Source organism: Pelodiscus sinensis, chromosome 1, assembly GCF_049634645.1.
Source record: "Pelodiscus sinensis isolate JC-2024 chromosome 1, ASM4963464v1, whole genome shotgun sequence".
In the NCBI taxonomy this organism is placed as follows: Eukaryota; Metazoa; Chordata; order Testudines; family Trionychidae; genus Pelodiscus; species Pelodiscus sinensis.
The window spans coordinates 130,263,272-130,280,510 of NC_134711.1; the positions used below are offsets into that span (position 1 = coordinate 130,263,272).

Consider the following 17,239-nt stretch of genomic DNA (forward strand, 5'->3'; position numbering starts at 1 on the left):
AAACAGTAATAAGTCACTTATAACTACTTGATTAGCTTGCTGTTCAAAGTTCTTTCTTTCTTTCTTTCTTTCTTTCTTTCTTTCTTTCTTTCTTTCTTTCTTTCTTTCTTTCTTTCTTTCTTTCTTTCTTTCTTTCTTTCTTTCTTTCTTTCTTTCTTTCTTTCTTTCTTTCTCTAAAGAAAATTAATGCAGTTCTTAATGATATTTTTCAGTGAAAATGCAAAATGATTCCTCACATTATTTTTTTCTGTTGTGATGATTTTACAAAAACAGTTTTATAAATTCAGTTCTCCATTGTCTTTGTCAAGGTGTCTGAACTCTACAGAAACATGGTAGAATTTCATTGGTCTGTTGGTTCATCCTTTACTTGCATAGCTTACTTTTTAAAGTTTACAGTAACACGGCACCATGATACTAAAGTTCACTCTCAAATGAAGTCTTCTGTTCATCCTTTAATATTTGTATACAGTTGATCAGTGTAACATATTTTGCATCTTCAAGACAACTCTGCCTTATCACATCTGTGTTCTGTTTTAAAGAATTTATTATGGAGTTTGAATGGCTTTCTTCCCATTGTAATGCAAAACATGATATTTTGTTCTTTTTCAGAAATTAAAGCGGCATGTCAATATAGCTATGTGAGCAGCATATTTCTATAATGTGTAACTTTCTGCTACATCTGTGGTTAGTCTTGCCAAGACTCTCCAGTCAAAGATACCTTTGTGTCAGGGTTTGCTCCCTGGTAAACTACATTAAAATAGAATAAAATAGTAATCAGTTTCAAAACTAAAATGTTCATATTTGCTAGGCCCCAGAATGGAGAAGATTGTGGAGATGGGAGTTGTGAATTTGTGATTATATTTTTCTACTACTGCTACGTGGATGATAAAAATGGTGTCATTTTCACAGGTTACTATATGTGATAAAAAGTCACTAGTTTGCTTATCAAAGAGAATAAAAGAATATGCTATTGAAATAGTTCAACAAGATGCAATATTTCATCAATATTTTATATTATGGAGGCATGTTAATCCCTCTATACTTAAGAATGCAGTGTGATATAATTCTAATACTTTGTACTCCTGGAGTTCTAGAATTTCACCTTTCCAACAGGGTGAATTTCATTTAATAGCACTGAGTTCCCTTATTAAATGTTTCCGGAAGGACAATTGGGATTTTAGGGCTTCAAGGCTTTGTAAATAATTGTGAAGTGTGGTATAGTGTTCTTAAAGACAAGATCACTGTGTAGTTGAAAAATATTAGTAGCATTGCAAAACATTTGTATAAATGTATAGCCAAAGCAAGCAAATTTTAGAGATGGCCATAAATAGAGCTCACAAAAAGCTATAGAACTCAATTCTCTCTCCTTATATTGATTTTTTTCTTAATTCATATATGAATGGCCATTCTCTCTCTCTCTCTCTCTCTGTGTGTGTGTGTGTGTGTGTGTGTGTGTGTGTGTGTGTATATATAGAGAGAGAGAGATCAAAAAACCTTTTCCTGTTGGATGACAGAGTGATGTCATCACATCACTCTGCATTCACAAGCATTGCCCCACCAACTAATCTTGACCCTGCTGCAGTGAGGAAAGTTTGAGGGAGCTTGGGGAGGTGGAAGCAGGAAGCTTCAGCAGGGAAGGGCGCTCACAAACAGGGAGCAGAGCCGTGGGCAGCTCTCCGGGGTGGGGGAGAAACAAGGAGGGGGGATTTTCCTGAGAGAGGCTGCAGAGCCACAGCATGAGGAAGGCACCATGGGGCTATGTGCAGCGGCATGGGGCTGGAGCTGCTGTGGAGTGCAGAGTCAAAGCCCTGTAATGCTAGGAATGCAGAGCAGCCACTGTTCCTGTTGGGCCTGGAGATGTTCCAGGATTTTATATGTGCAAAGAAAAATCAAAACAAAAAAAGCCCAAGAGGAGGAACAAAGTCCATCCCAGGGAGGAAGAGGAGGGGTAGGCTCCTGTCAATCCTGCCTGTTGCCAGGGTTTTGGCTTAGGGAGGGGCGGGGGACAGGCTGGAGCACCAGTGTGGTTCCAGCCTGCTCACTGAGTGCCCTGCTAAGGTGCCACACTCCCCAGTCCCCTCACTCACTGCCCTGTTGAGACCCTGCACCCCCAGTCTCCTCACTAACCACTCTGCTGAGAACCCCCCCCCCCGCACTCCCATCCCCCTCATACACTCCTGCCGCCAAGCCCCTGCATCCTAGCTTGCTCTCTTACTGCCCTGCTGAGACCCAGCATTCCCAACCCCATCACTCATCCCCTCCACTGAGACCCTGCACGTTCAGCCTCCTTACTCACCCCTCCACCATTATTGTTCCCATGGCCCTGGAGCAAGAAAGCACTTACACACTTTTAAAGGTCATTCAAGTCAAGATGGGAATTAAACATGTGATTTGAATATTTTCCTCATTAGGGATGAAGTTGAGCATGTACTTAAAATGCTTTTCTGAATCAGAATCTGTTTGAATGGCTTTCTGAATATATCAGCCATGAGTATTTTTCTAACTTGAATGATATCAGAGATTTTAAAGAGAGGATTCAGGTGAGACATCTCTAATACTTAAATCCAATTACAATACTTAGTAGAAGAGAAGCAGAGATATCTGAACTGCCCTGTTCTCCTTTTAGGTTATCTGGAACATTAGGACCCACTGCAGCAGGGTTGAAACACACTAGCAAGACAATACTCTGACACACTTCCTGTTTTATGGCTAAATAGAGAACTTCTGTGTCCAGTATACTCAATATGGCTCCTTTCACCAGCATATTTGTATGGGGTTATAAAATAGTATACGATAAATTACTCATTACTGCATGCATCTCACAATTCATTTAGTGATGAAGGCTGAATTATAGTTTTAATTAGTCTTTGGGCTAGAGCTTCAAACTAAGAGTCTTTTGTTTACTGTGGACTTCCGATGTTCAGAGTAAAACATAGCCAACTTCAAGGGTAGAGTTATACTTCTTAAGTAATGATTTTATATTGTACATAGTTTAGGTTTACTATGTTGCATTTATCATTGCTCAGTTGAAAATAGCGTGTGAATGAATGTTAGGACCACCACTCTTTCTGTCCTTACATTTCTTCTGTCTCATTCTTTGTTTGCGTCTTCCAAATTCTCTGCTGCTTGGAGTCATTAAAGCAGCCCTCACAGTAATTTAAGATTACACTTATATTTGGTCTTGCGAACCACAGTAATTGAAACCAGTGTTCCAATAAGTCGATTGCAAATGGAAAATAACTAGAATGGTGTGAATCTAGTCACTTTCCCTTTCAGCCAACTATGTGTGTAAAGAGCTCCTGCACTTGCTGAAACTATAAACACAGAATATAGTTAGTTTGCCTTTGAATCTAGCTCTTTGTACGTAAAGCCAGCCAAAAAGGGAAACTGTCAATGATCTTAGGATCCTCAGAGTCTGTTTCCCTTAGTAGCTGGCATGCTGTGTCTAAAGCTACAAATGAAGCCTAATTGCAAGGCAATCTTAAAAAGTGCTAGGTGAATACATCCATTGTGACATGAGTTCTGATAACTTGATCTGAAAACGAATTAGTTACCAATTAATTATTCTTTTTTAGTAGAAGTAATAAATGTGTTCTTTAATTCTAAATTATTTTCCTTATGCATGCAAATTACGCGTTTCACATTGAATCTGTGATGAATGGGCGCCATGAATGCTCTGGCCTTACCATTCATGATCAGAGTAGGAAGGACAAGAGAAGTAACAGAAAATAATCCATCATTTTTTATTTTAAAAAACTAATTGGTTTGCTCCTCAAGTTTATATTTTAAAATAACAAATTTCTCCCATTAATGTAATATATAATGTTTATATTAAAACATTACTGTAGATACTTCAACAGTCTTGGGAAGTCCCCACAAAACTAAATATTATCCTAACTTTTTTGCATCCATGCTCTCAGCAATACTAGATGATTGTGATACTCTACCAAAATCAAGCACTGCCCCTTGCTGTATGTTATCCAGTAACCTAAAATAAACTTGTACTGTGAAGCCAAGTATCTCAAGATACATTTTTTCATATTTTTTCTGCCATAAGATTTTTTTAAAATAATTAATTGTTGTTATATTTGCCAGCAGAATTTCAATGCAAATATATTTTAACAGAGCAGCTAGAGGGACAATGTCCATATGAAAGCTAGTATGAAATTGAAATCAGGGTGAAGTAATTTCCAAATCTCAAAATAACAATAGATAGGTACAGAAATGACTTCTCAACTTTCACATAGAACTTTTGCACTTGTACTGTACTTTTACATTTGTATTTGAATGCATTGCACGGATTATAATACAACTAGAATATAGTGGAGGAAATTTTCAAAGGAAGCAGTAACAGTTAGGTGCCTAATACCCGTTGACTCTGTGGAGAGGAACCACCTAGCTAATTTTGTTTAAAAAGTATCTGCATAAAATACTAAGAAGATCATTTACAGGCATCTAATTAAGTAAACTGATTTTCAAAAGTGCAGGCATTTTCAGTTCCTTTAGGCTATGTCTACACTGCACTCTAAACTCAAAATAAGATACTCAATTTGCACTATGCAAATTGCATACTTATTTTGACTTTATTTTGAAATAGACTCTTTCAAATTTGGTGCTGTCCAATAGCACCACATTTCAAAATAAAGTGCTATTTCAAGATATCCCTTAACCCTTGTGGATGCCAAAATAGCGTGCCTGTTACTTTGAAAAATATTCCAAAATAACGGGTGGCTAGTGAAGACATAGTGTAACTATTTTGGAATAACTCTGGTATCCTGAAATAATTTTGATGGGTAGATATACCCTTAGGGAGCTAATGCGTGCTTAGCAGATTTGGAAATCCAGACCTTTTTATTTAGGTTATTTTTGGGAGATGTAATCTGCTTAGGAAGAGAATGGAGGTATAAAAGCACCCAAAATGCAGCTCTCATGAGGTTCTGCAGTGGGATTTCTGAATAAAATGTTTTTGCTTTCAATTTGAAGATTTTGGAGTGGAGGGGTATTTTGTTTCTATTTTCGTTTTGTGTGAGGGAGTGGTTCCTTCTTTCAAAAAAATTATTTTTGAGGAAAAGTTTTTTTTCAACCAGCTCTGCCATTAGTATACTTTATTTTTATAGAGTGGTGGGGGTTTTTTTGGTTAACGGATATTCCATAATAATTGTGTGATGTAGTTTGCTACTTACGTTACTGGATTCTCTTTAGACCAAAATACAAGATATAGGGTCAGATTGACGAAGGTTGTTATAGGAGAGCAAATTGCACCTTTCTGTTCCTACTAGCTCCCCTGCAGTAAAGTAGAAATTCACCCTAATGGAGCACAGATTGCTCTTTTCCTTTGGGTTTTTGCCAGGAACGACATAGGAGAGGGTATATTTAGTACATGGCAGCTCTGTGTCTCTCTTCTGAGATTTCTTTTTTAGTGTGTGCTACCCAGTTTTTGAGCTGCAATAACATGTAAAGCTACTTTCTGATCAATGTACAAGCCGCATGTTGGACTTTCATTTGTGAGGGCCCTGTACCTGGCTTTGTGCTGCCTGGAGTTGGCTTAAAACCTGGCTGAATCTAGTCCATAATTTTTTTATATATATACCTCTGTCCAGTGAATAATACATTGTGAGCCCATCTATAACTTTGTCTGGTTAGTTACTTAAGTGTGTACTATTATATATTTAGTTTTTTCCAAATCCTCAGCATTGTATCTAGTAAAATTATTGTATAATCTTGTAACAAGGTTGAAAAATGCAAATCCAAAATTACTCTTTTGCTAGCATTTCTTTCTTCTTCATATAGAAGGTTCTGTGCAGTACATCCTCCTGCTCCTGAACTGCTGTTAACTAGCACTGCTGTTACTCGGATCGTGCTTAATCCTATATCCTGTACAGTGCTTTTTTTTTGTAAGAAAAAAGGTGCCGGTACTCCAGGCTCAAAGTTAAAAAAGGCAGGAGGGAGGTTCCTGGGTGCACTTCTGTCAGGAGCCAAGTCGCCCCAGGAAATTGTAAATAGCTGCCAGTATACCAGAGGGGAATCCCATACAATTCAAATAAGATGGGAAAATCGGTGCCAGTACACTGTCGCAGGGCATACCGTCACAAAAAAAGCACTGATCCTGTACATAGGAGATTTATTAGAAAGGAAATATATATCTGAAACAACTGCTCATGACTTCTGTCAGAACATCCTTCCTACTTCTTTGAGTATGCATTCCAAAAGAGGTGTGCTTGCTTGTCGTGCATTGATGCCAAAAGTTTTTTCCCCTATCAGTACCTGTAGGGGAGTGCCTCTAGTGACCATTCAAGTTGTGCCTTTATGGTGTGGCATAAAGAGACTGCATGTTTCCCCTACCCTTAGTTCTATTTTGTTGCCAGTGACAGTGCAACGGAACTGCTTCACTCCAGCCTTGTCCCCTTTTGGCTTTTTCTTGTTTAGGTAGATAGTTTTCTGTTGCTGTAATTCTTAGTAGAAGAAGTTTTCTGGACCCTGTCACGGGCTGGGCCCCCCCTCAGGCTTACGGCCCTGTCATCATTGGGGTTGCCTACCCACGCACCTTCCCCCCCACCCGTGTTTCCCTAGTTGTTAGTGGTCTGACTCGAGGGAGGAGGGGGACTTGGGCCTGCCCTCACTCCAGGTCCCAACCCAGGACCCTAAAGGCAGCGGTGCACTGTCACTGCCTAGTTGGTGGGGATTCCCCCGTAACTCACCAACCCTCGGGGTCCGGTTGAGGTGCCGCCGCTGCCTTCTGCCTCCGTCCTGGGTCATTTCCTCCTCCTCACCGGTCTCGTTCCTTCCGCGACGAGTAGAGTCGCCTCTCATGCCACTAGGGGCCGCTCTGACCATGCCGGGCTGGTCTCCCTCAGCCGGAGCCAGTCTCTCTCCCTTCTCTGCCCTACCCGGGCGTCCTTTGAAGGGCCCGCCTTGCGTGGCCCCGCCCCTCACTCCCAGGCGCCAGCTAATGACGTCACCCGCGGGAGGTCCCTCCTGGATGACATCTAGGCCCCCGGCTACCTCCGTACAGGCGAGGCATGTGAGCCAGGGCGCTGCACGCAGGCGACCGCATCCCCGGCTCCCGACGCCTTTTGCTGCCGCAGCTGGCCCCGCGGCATCCCCGCCGGCGCCTCCCTTGCCCCTCGCGTGCCTGGTAGTGCGGGGTGCCATGAGCTCCTGGGTGGCAGGAACCGGCACCCCATCATAGACCCCCTTTGGGACTTTTGCCTGGATTGGGGCATGTTCCAAGACTCCAGACTTCAAATCTTATAACGCCTGCAAATGAGCCGTGCCAGTCAGTGACCAATACAAGAGATGTTTGTGCTTCCTGGGTGAAATTCATATCAGCAACGGATGCAAGGTTTGCAAATCCTTTAAACCAAGGACCAAAACGGAGCAGAATGTTCAGTTTTATGTCCTCCTTATAGAGTTGGCGCATTGATCTGACTTGATACAAAGCACTGAGGCCTCTGTGCACAACATCCCAGCAGTACTGTCTAGAGGCTGACACCACTCTCCCTCTATGGCTCCACCAAAGAAACCAAAAAGGATGGTATGGGGTCATTCACCCTCATCCTTAAATAGTGGGATACGTCTACGCACAAGCATAGACCGACGTCAGGAGTTCTGAGTCCACCTTGGGGGTCACGGAGCCCAAGTCAAGTAGTATGGAGTAGCCTAGCCCACTCCATGCCAACCTCCCTGGACATGAGCAGGATCCTTAGCCACATTCAGGTGTACTTCCTATTAAAAGCCCTGCTGCAGGTAGGGGAAGAGATATTAATTCTATCAGTGCTAGTCACCCAGACCTCCTCAACTTCTTAGTCACAGGCCAGCCTTGTACTCAGTCCCACACTATCAGACTCCATCGAGAGAAGAGTCCAGATGCCGCTCCCTGGCATGCGACTGCCAGGAGTCAGACTGGGACAAGCAAACCCCTCTAACTTCTCTCTATTGTTGGTTTGGGAGCCCAGATACAGAAGCTTGTGGCATGGCTTTCCAGCACGGGAACACACACCTTCTTTTTTGATGCTCCACTTCAGGTGTTTTGGTACCTTGCAATTATAGTCAGAAATTTTTAGCAGTAGTACCCCGAATGACAGTGCCTGTGCAGTACACGTCTTGCACACATGTGAGCCATTAACTATTGCGTGCCATCAGCCATCTCTCATTTCTTTCTCACTTTAGGCTTGGGTCAAAACTGTAGCAGGTCTGTGAACTTCACTCCTCAACTTCTTAGATAGTTTTCCCATTTTACTTACCCTGCTTTTTTCCCTTTCTTCTGCTTCCACCATTATTATATTTATTAATTTTATCATTTAAAAAAACCCACATTGAACCCTTGCGCCTTTTGGCACCTTTATCGGATCTCAGTGCCAAACAGCATGCCAGGCTTTGAGGGATTCAAATGCTGCACCCCTTGCAAGTTGTTTATCCCTATTTCAGATGGACACTCACAGTCCATGTATCAGAGGGGTAGCCTTGTTAGTCTGAATCTGCAAAAGCGACGAGGAGTCCTATGGCACCTTATAGACTAACTGAAGTGTTGGAGCATAAGCTTTCGTGGGCAAAGACCCACTTCGTCAGATGCATCACAGTCCATGGACACTAATCCATTGTCTGGGTAAGGCACATGTCCCACCATAAAAAATTAGTCAGCCAGGTTCCTTAAAGCCAGGGATTTAACTGAAGCTGCTCCTAATGGAAAAATTTCTCCGCTTTAGAGCCAGAGACCAGGTCTCTTCCACAAGAGACATCTCCATCAGCAGTCTCAGACCAAGGGCTTCAATCACCTTTGAAATACAGGTACCCTATAAAGCACAGGCTTCCAAATTCTCCCCAGAGACAACAAGTGAAGAAAATCATTCTCCAGGCAAGAAATATGCCTCAGTACCAATGATACTGTCCACCATTGGACTGAGACACACTTGGAACATCAGCCATGCAGATGTCCCTTTGGGCAAAAGCAAGAGTTGTCAGATCCTACCTCTGGTGCACAAGCAAAGAAATAGCCTTTTAGCTTATCCCCACTGGCGCTGTCACCAAAGAAGTTGGCACTGTCTCTTGTCCTCCTCTTAGGAGGTTACCAGTGCTTACTAAGAGCTATTGAAGAGTGTGAAGAGTCTCCGACCTTAATCTACAGGTGGAGGATCTTGGGAAATTCTCGGACTCCAGTGTGATCTGTGCTTTGGCACCTTCCAGAATGGCCTTGCCGCTTCATAAAGGGATGGCAAAGATTACTGAAACACTGTGGCAAACTCTATCTTCCCTAGGCTCTCTCTCAAAGAGGGCAAAACAGAAATATTTTGTGCCCTCCAAGGACTACGAATATGTATATTCCTATCCTGTCCCTAACTTTCTGGTGAAAATAATAAACCACAGAGAGCATCAGGACGAACCCGCAGCTATCCTTTAAAATAAGGACTCTACGAGACCAGAGTTTTTGGTAGCAAACTTCATTCATCATTCAGTTTCCAGATCAAGGTGGCATGCCATCAGACCCTCCTGGGGCAGTATGGTTTTTACTTGTGGCAGAATACGTCCCAAGTTTAAAAGCTCCCTTCCTGAGACTGATAGGAAGTATATGGCCCTCCTGGAGGAGAGTACTTCAAGTGCCAGGGCAGCTCTGCAGGCAGCTTTGGCCTCAGCAGTTTCAGTGCACGAAGTGTTATGACTTCTTAGTAGAGGCCCAAAATCACTGTAGGATCTCCCATTTGATGGGAAGGATCTGTTTGCTGAACAGACAGGTGTCAAGCTCCTTAGACTTGAAGACTCACGTGTGACATTGAAGACACTCAGTCTCTAAGGATATGTCTGCACTGCAGAGACGATCAAAGCTGCTGCTGTCAATTTTCCAGGGCTTGAAATACTGGATCTAGTGAAGAAATGCTCTTTTGAACTGAGAGGGGCCCTCCTATCAATGCTGGTAACCCTGCTTCCACAAGGAGTAAGGGAAGTTGAAGGGAGAGCGTGCTCCCTCTGACTTCCTGCAGTTTGTACAGCATCAAAAGTCAAGTTAAGGTACTTAGACTTCAGCTACACAGTTAATGTAACTGAAGTTGCATATCTTAATTGGACCTTATCCTGCACTGTAGACATACCCTTAGACCCTTTCCCAAAGGCCTCATACCCAGGGAGTCACCCCTGCCGGGAGCCTTCGCACAAGTCGTACAGGGGCTATAAGAAGGGCTCCTTTCTCCAGCCTCAGCCAGCCTCGCAGCCTGGTCCCTCCAAGGGCAAGTATGCTAGCAAGTGCCTATTTTGATGGGATGCTTGGGGTGACTTGCCCACTTTGCACAGTGGATCCAGATCTCCTCTCCCCCTCTCCCTTTCTTCAGCCACCATTCCCAGTTTTTCCCACTGTAGGCATTGATAACTTCGGACTACTGAGTCCTTAATGTCCTATCTGGAGGCTATCCCTCCAGTAACTTTCAACTACCCCTACCTATCTATCTCACAAGCATTTTCTCAAACAGGAGGTGCAATAGATCCTACAGTTGGGGGGTGGTAGTGGAAGTGGTCCCTGCATAACACAAGAACAGGGGCTTCTACTCTTATTATTTCCTTTACCCCAAGGCCGAGGGGGAACTCAGGCCCATTCTGGATCTGTGAAACCTAAACTGTTGCATGGCTAAAGTTGCACACAGACTTTCAGGCTTTGATCATCCCTTCCCTGGAGATTGGTACAACTCCCTCTGTCTTCCAGACATGTGTTTCCATATTCCCATCTTCGAGGGCCACAGGAGCATTCCCTGCTTCATGGTAGAGCTAGAATAATACCAGTTTATGGTCCTTCCATTTAGCCATTGGCAATGCATAGGGTTTTCACCAAATGCTTATTGGTAGAGGCAGCTTACCTGAGATGTCAGGGTGTCCAGGTCTTCCTGTACCTCGACAACTGGCAGGTCAAGGACAGCTCCAGGTCTCAGGTACAGAGTTACGGGATGTTCCTGCTGTCCATGTGCCACACTTTAGATCTTGGTAAAGGACAAGAAATCCACATACCAGTACAGATGATAGAGTTAATCAGAGCAGTTCTCAGTGCCTTGACCTCCAGGGCGTTCCTACTAATGGAATGGTTCAGAGACCTAACAAACCTCATCAGCAAGTTCTCCAGGTTCCCTATGACCAAGTATCAGAGGGGTAGCCGTGTTAGTCTGAACCTGCAAAAGCAGCGAGGAGTCCTTTGGCACCTTATAGACTAACCGAAGTGTTGGAGCATAAGCTTTCTTGGGTAGAGACCCACTTCGTCAGATGCATGTAATGGAAATTTCCAGAGGCAGGTATAAATATGCAGGCCAGAATCAGACTAGAGAACTACACACACAGCCTGGCAGAAGAGTCTGTTCTATCTCGGGGACTCTCTTTTTTCCCACTACCCCCACTAACGTGATACAGGTTCTGCGGTGATCTGGAAGCCTACTTTCACTGTCTCTGTCTTAAGGAATACTTCCAACACAGCACTGAACAATGCACTGACACACACATACCTTCCCACCAACAACACAAGAAGAAGAACTCCACATGGACTCCTCCTGAGGGTCGAAATGACAGTCTGGACCTCTATATAGAATGCTTCCGCCGACGTGCACAGGCAGAAATTATGGAAAAACAGCATCACTTGCCTTCTAACCTCAGTCATGCAGAACGCAATGCCATCCACAGCCTCCGGAACAAGTCTGACATTGTAATCAAAGAGGCTGATAAAGGAGGTGCTGTTGTCATCATGAACAGGCCTGACTACCAAAAAAGGAGGCTGCCAGACAACTCTCCAATACCAAATTCTACAGGCCACTTTCCTCAGATCCCACTAAGGAATACATTAAGAAACTGTACCATCTGGTCAGGACACTCCCCACACAAGCACAGGAACAAATCAACACACCATTAGAGCCCCGACCAAAGTTGTTCTATCTATTACCCAAGATCCACAAACCTGGAAATCTCAGACATCCCATCATCTCGGGCATTGGCACTCTTACTGAAGGACTGTCTAGCTATGTGGACACTCTACTCAGACCCTACACCACCAGCACTCCCAGTTACCCCCGTGACACTACTGATTTCCGAAGAAAACTACAATGCATTGGTGATCTTACAGAAAATACCATCCTAGCCACCATGGACGTAAAGGTTCTCTACGCAAACATCCCACATGTAGATGGAATACAAGCTGTCAGGAACAGTATCCCTGATGATGCCACAGCACAACTGGTGGTTGAGTTCTGCAACTTTATCCTCACACGCAACTATTTCAGATTTGGAGACAGTATATACCTCCAGACCAGTGGCACTGCTATGGGCACCCGCATGGCCCCACAGTACGCCAACATTTTTATGGCTGACTTAGAACGCTTCCTCAGCTCTCGTCCACTTACACCCCTTCTCTACCTACGCTACATCGATGACATCCTCATCATCTGTACCCATGGGAAGGAGACTCTGAAAGAATTTCACCACGATTTCAACAACTGATTGATCCCCACCGTCAACGTCAGCATGGACCTGTCTACACAGGAGGTCCATTTCCTGGACACCACGGTGCAAATAAGTGACGGTCACATAAACACCACCCTATACCGAAAGCCTACCAACCGCTATGTTTACCTGAATGCCTCCAGCTTCCATCCCAGACACACCACAAGATCCATTGTTTACAGCCAAGCACTGAGGTACAACCACATATGCTCCAACCCCTCAGACAGAGACCTACACCTACAAGATCATCAGCAAGCATTCTGTAACTATGATACCTACACGAGGAAGTGAGGAGACAGATTAACAGAGCCAGACATGTACCCAGAAGCCTCCTGCTACGGGACAAGCCCAAAAAAGAAACCAGCAGAACACCACTGGCCATCACCTACAGTCCTCAGCTAAAAGCTCTCCAACACATCATTAGTGATCTACAACCCATCCTGGACAATGATAAAGTTTGACACAATCAACTCAGGATTAAACAAAGACTGTGAATGGCTAGCTAACTAAAAAGCAGCTTCTCCTCTCTTGGTATTCACACCTCCAGATCAGCTACTAGAAGTGGGCCTCATCCTCTCTGATTGGATCCACCTCGCCATCTCTAGCCTGATTCTGGCCTGCATATTTATACCTGCCTCTAGAAATTTCCGCTACATGCATCTGACGAAGTGGGTCTTTGCCCATGAAAGCTTATGCTCCAACACTTCGGTTAGTCTATAAGGTGCCACAGGACTCTTTGCCCCTGTGACCAAGGGTCTCAGACTCCTGGCCCGTGGGCCATCCCTGGCCAGAGCAACTGCGCAATCCAGTTCAGGACTCCTGGTGGCTTGAGTTGCTGGTAGACATTACAGGCCCACAAACTTTGCCTTCTCCCTCCTGCCCTGTCCCTCAATGACCCGGCATCAGGGATCACCATGGGGGGGGCCTGGCACCCTGTAGTAGCAGCAGTTGCATCCCTCCTCATTCCCAGTGGTGGCAGGAACTACGATTTTCTATTGAAGGTATTGTTAAATATATGTGTATGTATTGATATTTATGTTGAAGATAATTATGATTGTGAGAAGAGTGCACTCATGCTAACAAATTCTAAGGGGAAAAAAAGGGATACATGTTGAGAGACTTTCCTCTGTTCCCCTGAAATATTTGGAATATAAATATGTACACATATACATATACATATATAAGTTTTCAGATTTCTTGTTCTGTTACAGGACGTCGTTAAGGCTGCAATAATGGAAGAACAAAAACAAAGTGAAAAGGCTGTGGAAGAAGCTGTGAAAAGAACAAGAGAGGAATTGATGGAGTATGTCCAAGAGCAGAAGAGGGTAGGTGTCACTCATGAATTTACATCTTCAGACACTGTTATGCAAGTGTCTAGAGTTACATGAAAATACATTTTAAATTGTAATAAATACTCTTAGTTCAATTTGTATACCTTTGATTTTGCACATCTACTTTTGGATAGTTTATCTGGCATAATAATATATCCTGTTATGCACATTTTCAAAATTTCAATTCTATCAGAAGGCAAGAAGTACAGCAATAAATACATTGATTAAAATACACAGTATTTATTACGAAAATTATGAGGTTTGGACAGACATACAGACAATTGTATCTCACTATCGGCAGTTAAGTTCAACTCATTAATAAGTTCAGTAAGCGTAGCATATTGTATTTTATCACTATACATAAAATCATTGTTCTGCGGATTGTGCATGCAACAAATTCCCTAACTGTTCAATTGCTTATTCTCTTGTGTGTAATAAGAGACTGTCAGGTATTATGTCTACATTGTCAGACACCATTCTGAAAATGTATTATGTTGAAAAAGTTAATGTACCAAGACTATAAACATTTAAAGGCCTGCTCCTATTGAAGTCAGGAGAATTTTATCATTTATTTCAGTAGCAGCAAAAGGAGGACTTATCTGGAGAGAAGTCTATTCTAGATGGATAAATTCATTTCCAAGGGGGGCAAATATTTTCACCATTGCTTTCATCCATGGGTTGAAGGAAAGACCGTTTTGAATTCTTGTAGTGATGGTTCAGAGGAACCATACCTGGAAATGCTATTTGGAAATCCAAAAACAGTGTGTACCCTAACTACACTGCTTCCCGCTCAATACAGTCCAGTTTTTAGGTTTTGCTCGATATCTGAAAGTCTTTTGGGGACCTAATATGACCTGAGGCTTCACCTCAATCAAACCCTGTAATTTTAGAACTCTGGAAACATAAATAAAACATAATGCTTGAACCTAACTGGTAACAAATCCATATTTCTTGGTGAAAGAGAGCATGTGTTTCATCTTTTAGTTTCTTGGCCAGCAAAGGCTGGCAGTAGTGTGCAAATTCAGAGTTTCTTTTAACTTCAAGAGTAGTACCTGCTGATCAGTCCAAGAGCAGTATTGGAAGAGTTCTCTGTCATTATGGTTATTGCTGGCAGTTAGTTTTAACAATAGTGAGCTTGTTGAAATGAAAGGTGAGATGGACACAGAATGGCTAACCTAGTGAGGAGGGCTTTAAACTAGGTTCGACGGGGACAGGTGAGCAAAGCCCACAGGTAAGTGGAGAACATGGGGACCTGGGAGATGGGTCGGAAATGGGAGGGAGCATGGGCTACAATGGCAGAGAGAAAGGAGGGTCAGGGCAAAATTGGGAGGCAAGATCAAATCAGGATCTTAGATGCCTAAATACAAATGCGAGAAGTATGGGAAATAAGCAGGAAGAACTGGAAGTGCTAATAAATAAGTACAATTATGACATTGTTGGCATCACAGAAACTTGGTGGGACAATACACACGATTGGAATGTTTCTATAGAAGGGTAAAGCTTGCTCAGGAAGGGTAGACGGAAAAAAGGGAGGAGGTGTTGCCTTATACATTAAAAATGAACACACTTGGAGTGAAGTGGAGATGGACATAGAAGACGGAAGTGTTGAGAGTCTCTAGGTTAGGCTAAAAGGGATTAAAAACAAAGGTGATGTCATGCTAGGAGTCTACTACAGGCCACCTACCCAGGTGGAAGAAGCTTTTTTTAAACAACTAACGAAATCATCCAAAGCCCAAGATTCGGTGGTAATGGAGGACTTCAACTATCCAGATATATGTTGGGAAAATAACACTGCGTGGCACAGATTATCCAATAAGTTCTTGGACTGCATTGGAGACACCTTTTTATTCCAGAAGGTTGAAAAAGCTACCGGGGGAAGCTGTTCTAGATTTGATCCTAACAAATAGGGAGGAACTAGTTGAGAATTTGAAAGTGGAAGGCAGCTTGGGTGAAAGTGATCATGAAATCATAGTGTTCACAATTCTAAGGAAGGGTAGAAGGAAGAACAGCAAAATAGAGACAATGGATTTCAGGAAGGCGGATTTTGGTAAGCTCAGAGAGCAGATAGGTAAGGTCCCCTGGGAATCGAGACTAAGGGGAAAAACAACTGAGGAGTTTTTTCAAAGGGACATTGTTAAGGGCCCGAAATCAAGCTATTCCGATGTGTCAGAAAGGTAGAAAATATGGCAAAAGACGGCCTTGGCTTACCCACGAGATCTTGCATGATCTAAAAATAAAAAAGGAGTCCTATAAAAAATGGAAACTAGGACAAATTACAAAGGAAGAATATAGGCAAACAACACAGGAATGAAGGGGCAAGATTAGAAAGGCAAAGGCACAAAATTAGCTCAAACTAGCTACGGGAATAAAGGGAAACAAGAAGACTTTTTTATAAATACATTAGAAGCAAGAGGAAGACAAAGGAGAGGGTAGGCCCACTGGTCAGTGAGGAGGGAGAAACAGTAACAGGAAACTTGGAAATGGCAAAGATGCTCAATGACTTCTTTGTTTCGGTCTTCACTGAGAAGTCTGAAGGAACACCTAACATAGTGAATGCTAGTGGGAAGGGGGTAGTTTTAGAAGGTAAAATAAAAAAAGAACAGGTTAAAAATCACCTAGAAAAGTTAGATGCCTGCAAGTCACCAGGGCCTGATGAAATGCATCCTAGAATACTCAAGGAGCTGATAGAGGAGGTATCTGAGCCTCTAGCTATCATCTTTGGAAAATCATGGGACACAGGAGAGATTCCGGACGACTGGAAAAGGGCAAATATAGTGCCCATCTATGAAAAGGGAAATAAAAACAATCCAGGAAACTACAGACCAATTAGTTTAACTTCTGTGCCAGGGAAGATAATGGAGCAAGTAATTAAGGAAATCATCTGTAAACACTTGGAAAGTGGCAAGGTGATAGGGAACAGCCAGCATGGATTTGTAAAGAACAAATCCTGTCAAACCAAACTGATAGCTTTCTTTAGGATAACAAGTCTTGTGGATAAGGGGGAAGCGGTGGATGTGGTATACCTCGACTTTGGTAAGGCGTTTGATACGGTCTCGCATGATATTCTTATCAATAAACTAGGTAAATACAACTTAGATGGGGCTACTATAAGGTGGGTTCATAACTGGCTGGATAACCATACTCAGAGAGTAGTTATTAATGGTTCACAGTCCTGCTGAAAAGGCATAACAAGTGGGGTTCCGCAGCGGTCTGTTTTGGGACCGGCTCTGTTCAATATCTTCATCAACGATTTAGATATTGGCATAGACAGTACTCTTTATTAAGGTTGCAGATGATACCAAGCTGGGAGGGGTTGCGACTAATCTGGAGGATAGAGTCTGGACAAATTCAGAATGACCTGGACAAATTGGAGAAATGGTCTGAGGTAAATAGGATGAAGTTTATTAAAGACAAATGCAAAGTTCTCCACTTAGGAAGGAACAATCGGT

At 43.0% G+C, this 17,239-nt stretch overlaps 1 protein-coding gene across 12 annotated transcripts in view; it reads left to right on the forward strand.

The window, feature by feature from the left end:
• The window catches only part of CCDC91 (coiled-coil domain containing 91), a 519,220-nt gene that overhangs the window by 253,148 nt on the left and 248,833 nt on the right, over nt 1-17,239 (forward strand). For 11 of the 12 annotated variants that reach the window (XM_075901356.1, XM_075901340.1, XM_075901312.1 and 8 more), the window contains one exon: nt 13,671-13,784. The exons of the other annotated variant lie outside the window; for it this stretch is intronic. In XM_075901356.1, coding sequence (XP_075757471.1) covers nt 13,671-13,784 — 114 coding nt within the window. The remainder of the gene's footprint in view (nt 1-13,670; nt 13,785-17,239) is intronic. 12 annotated transcript variants of the gene reach the window in all.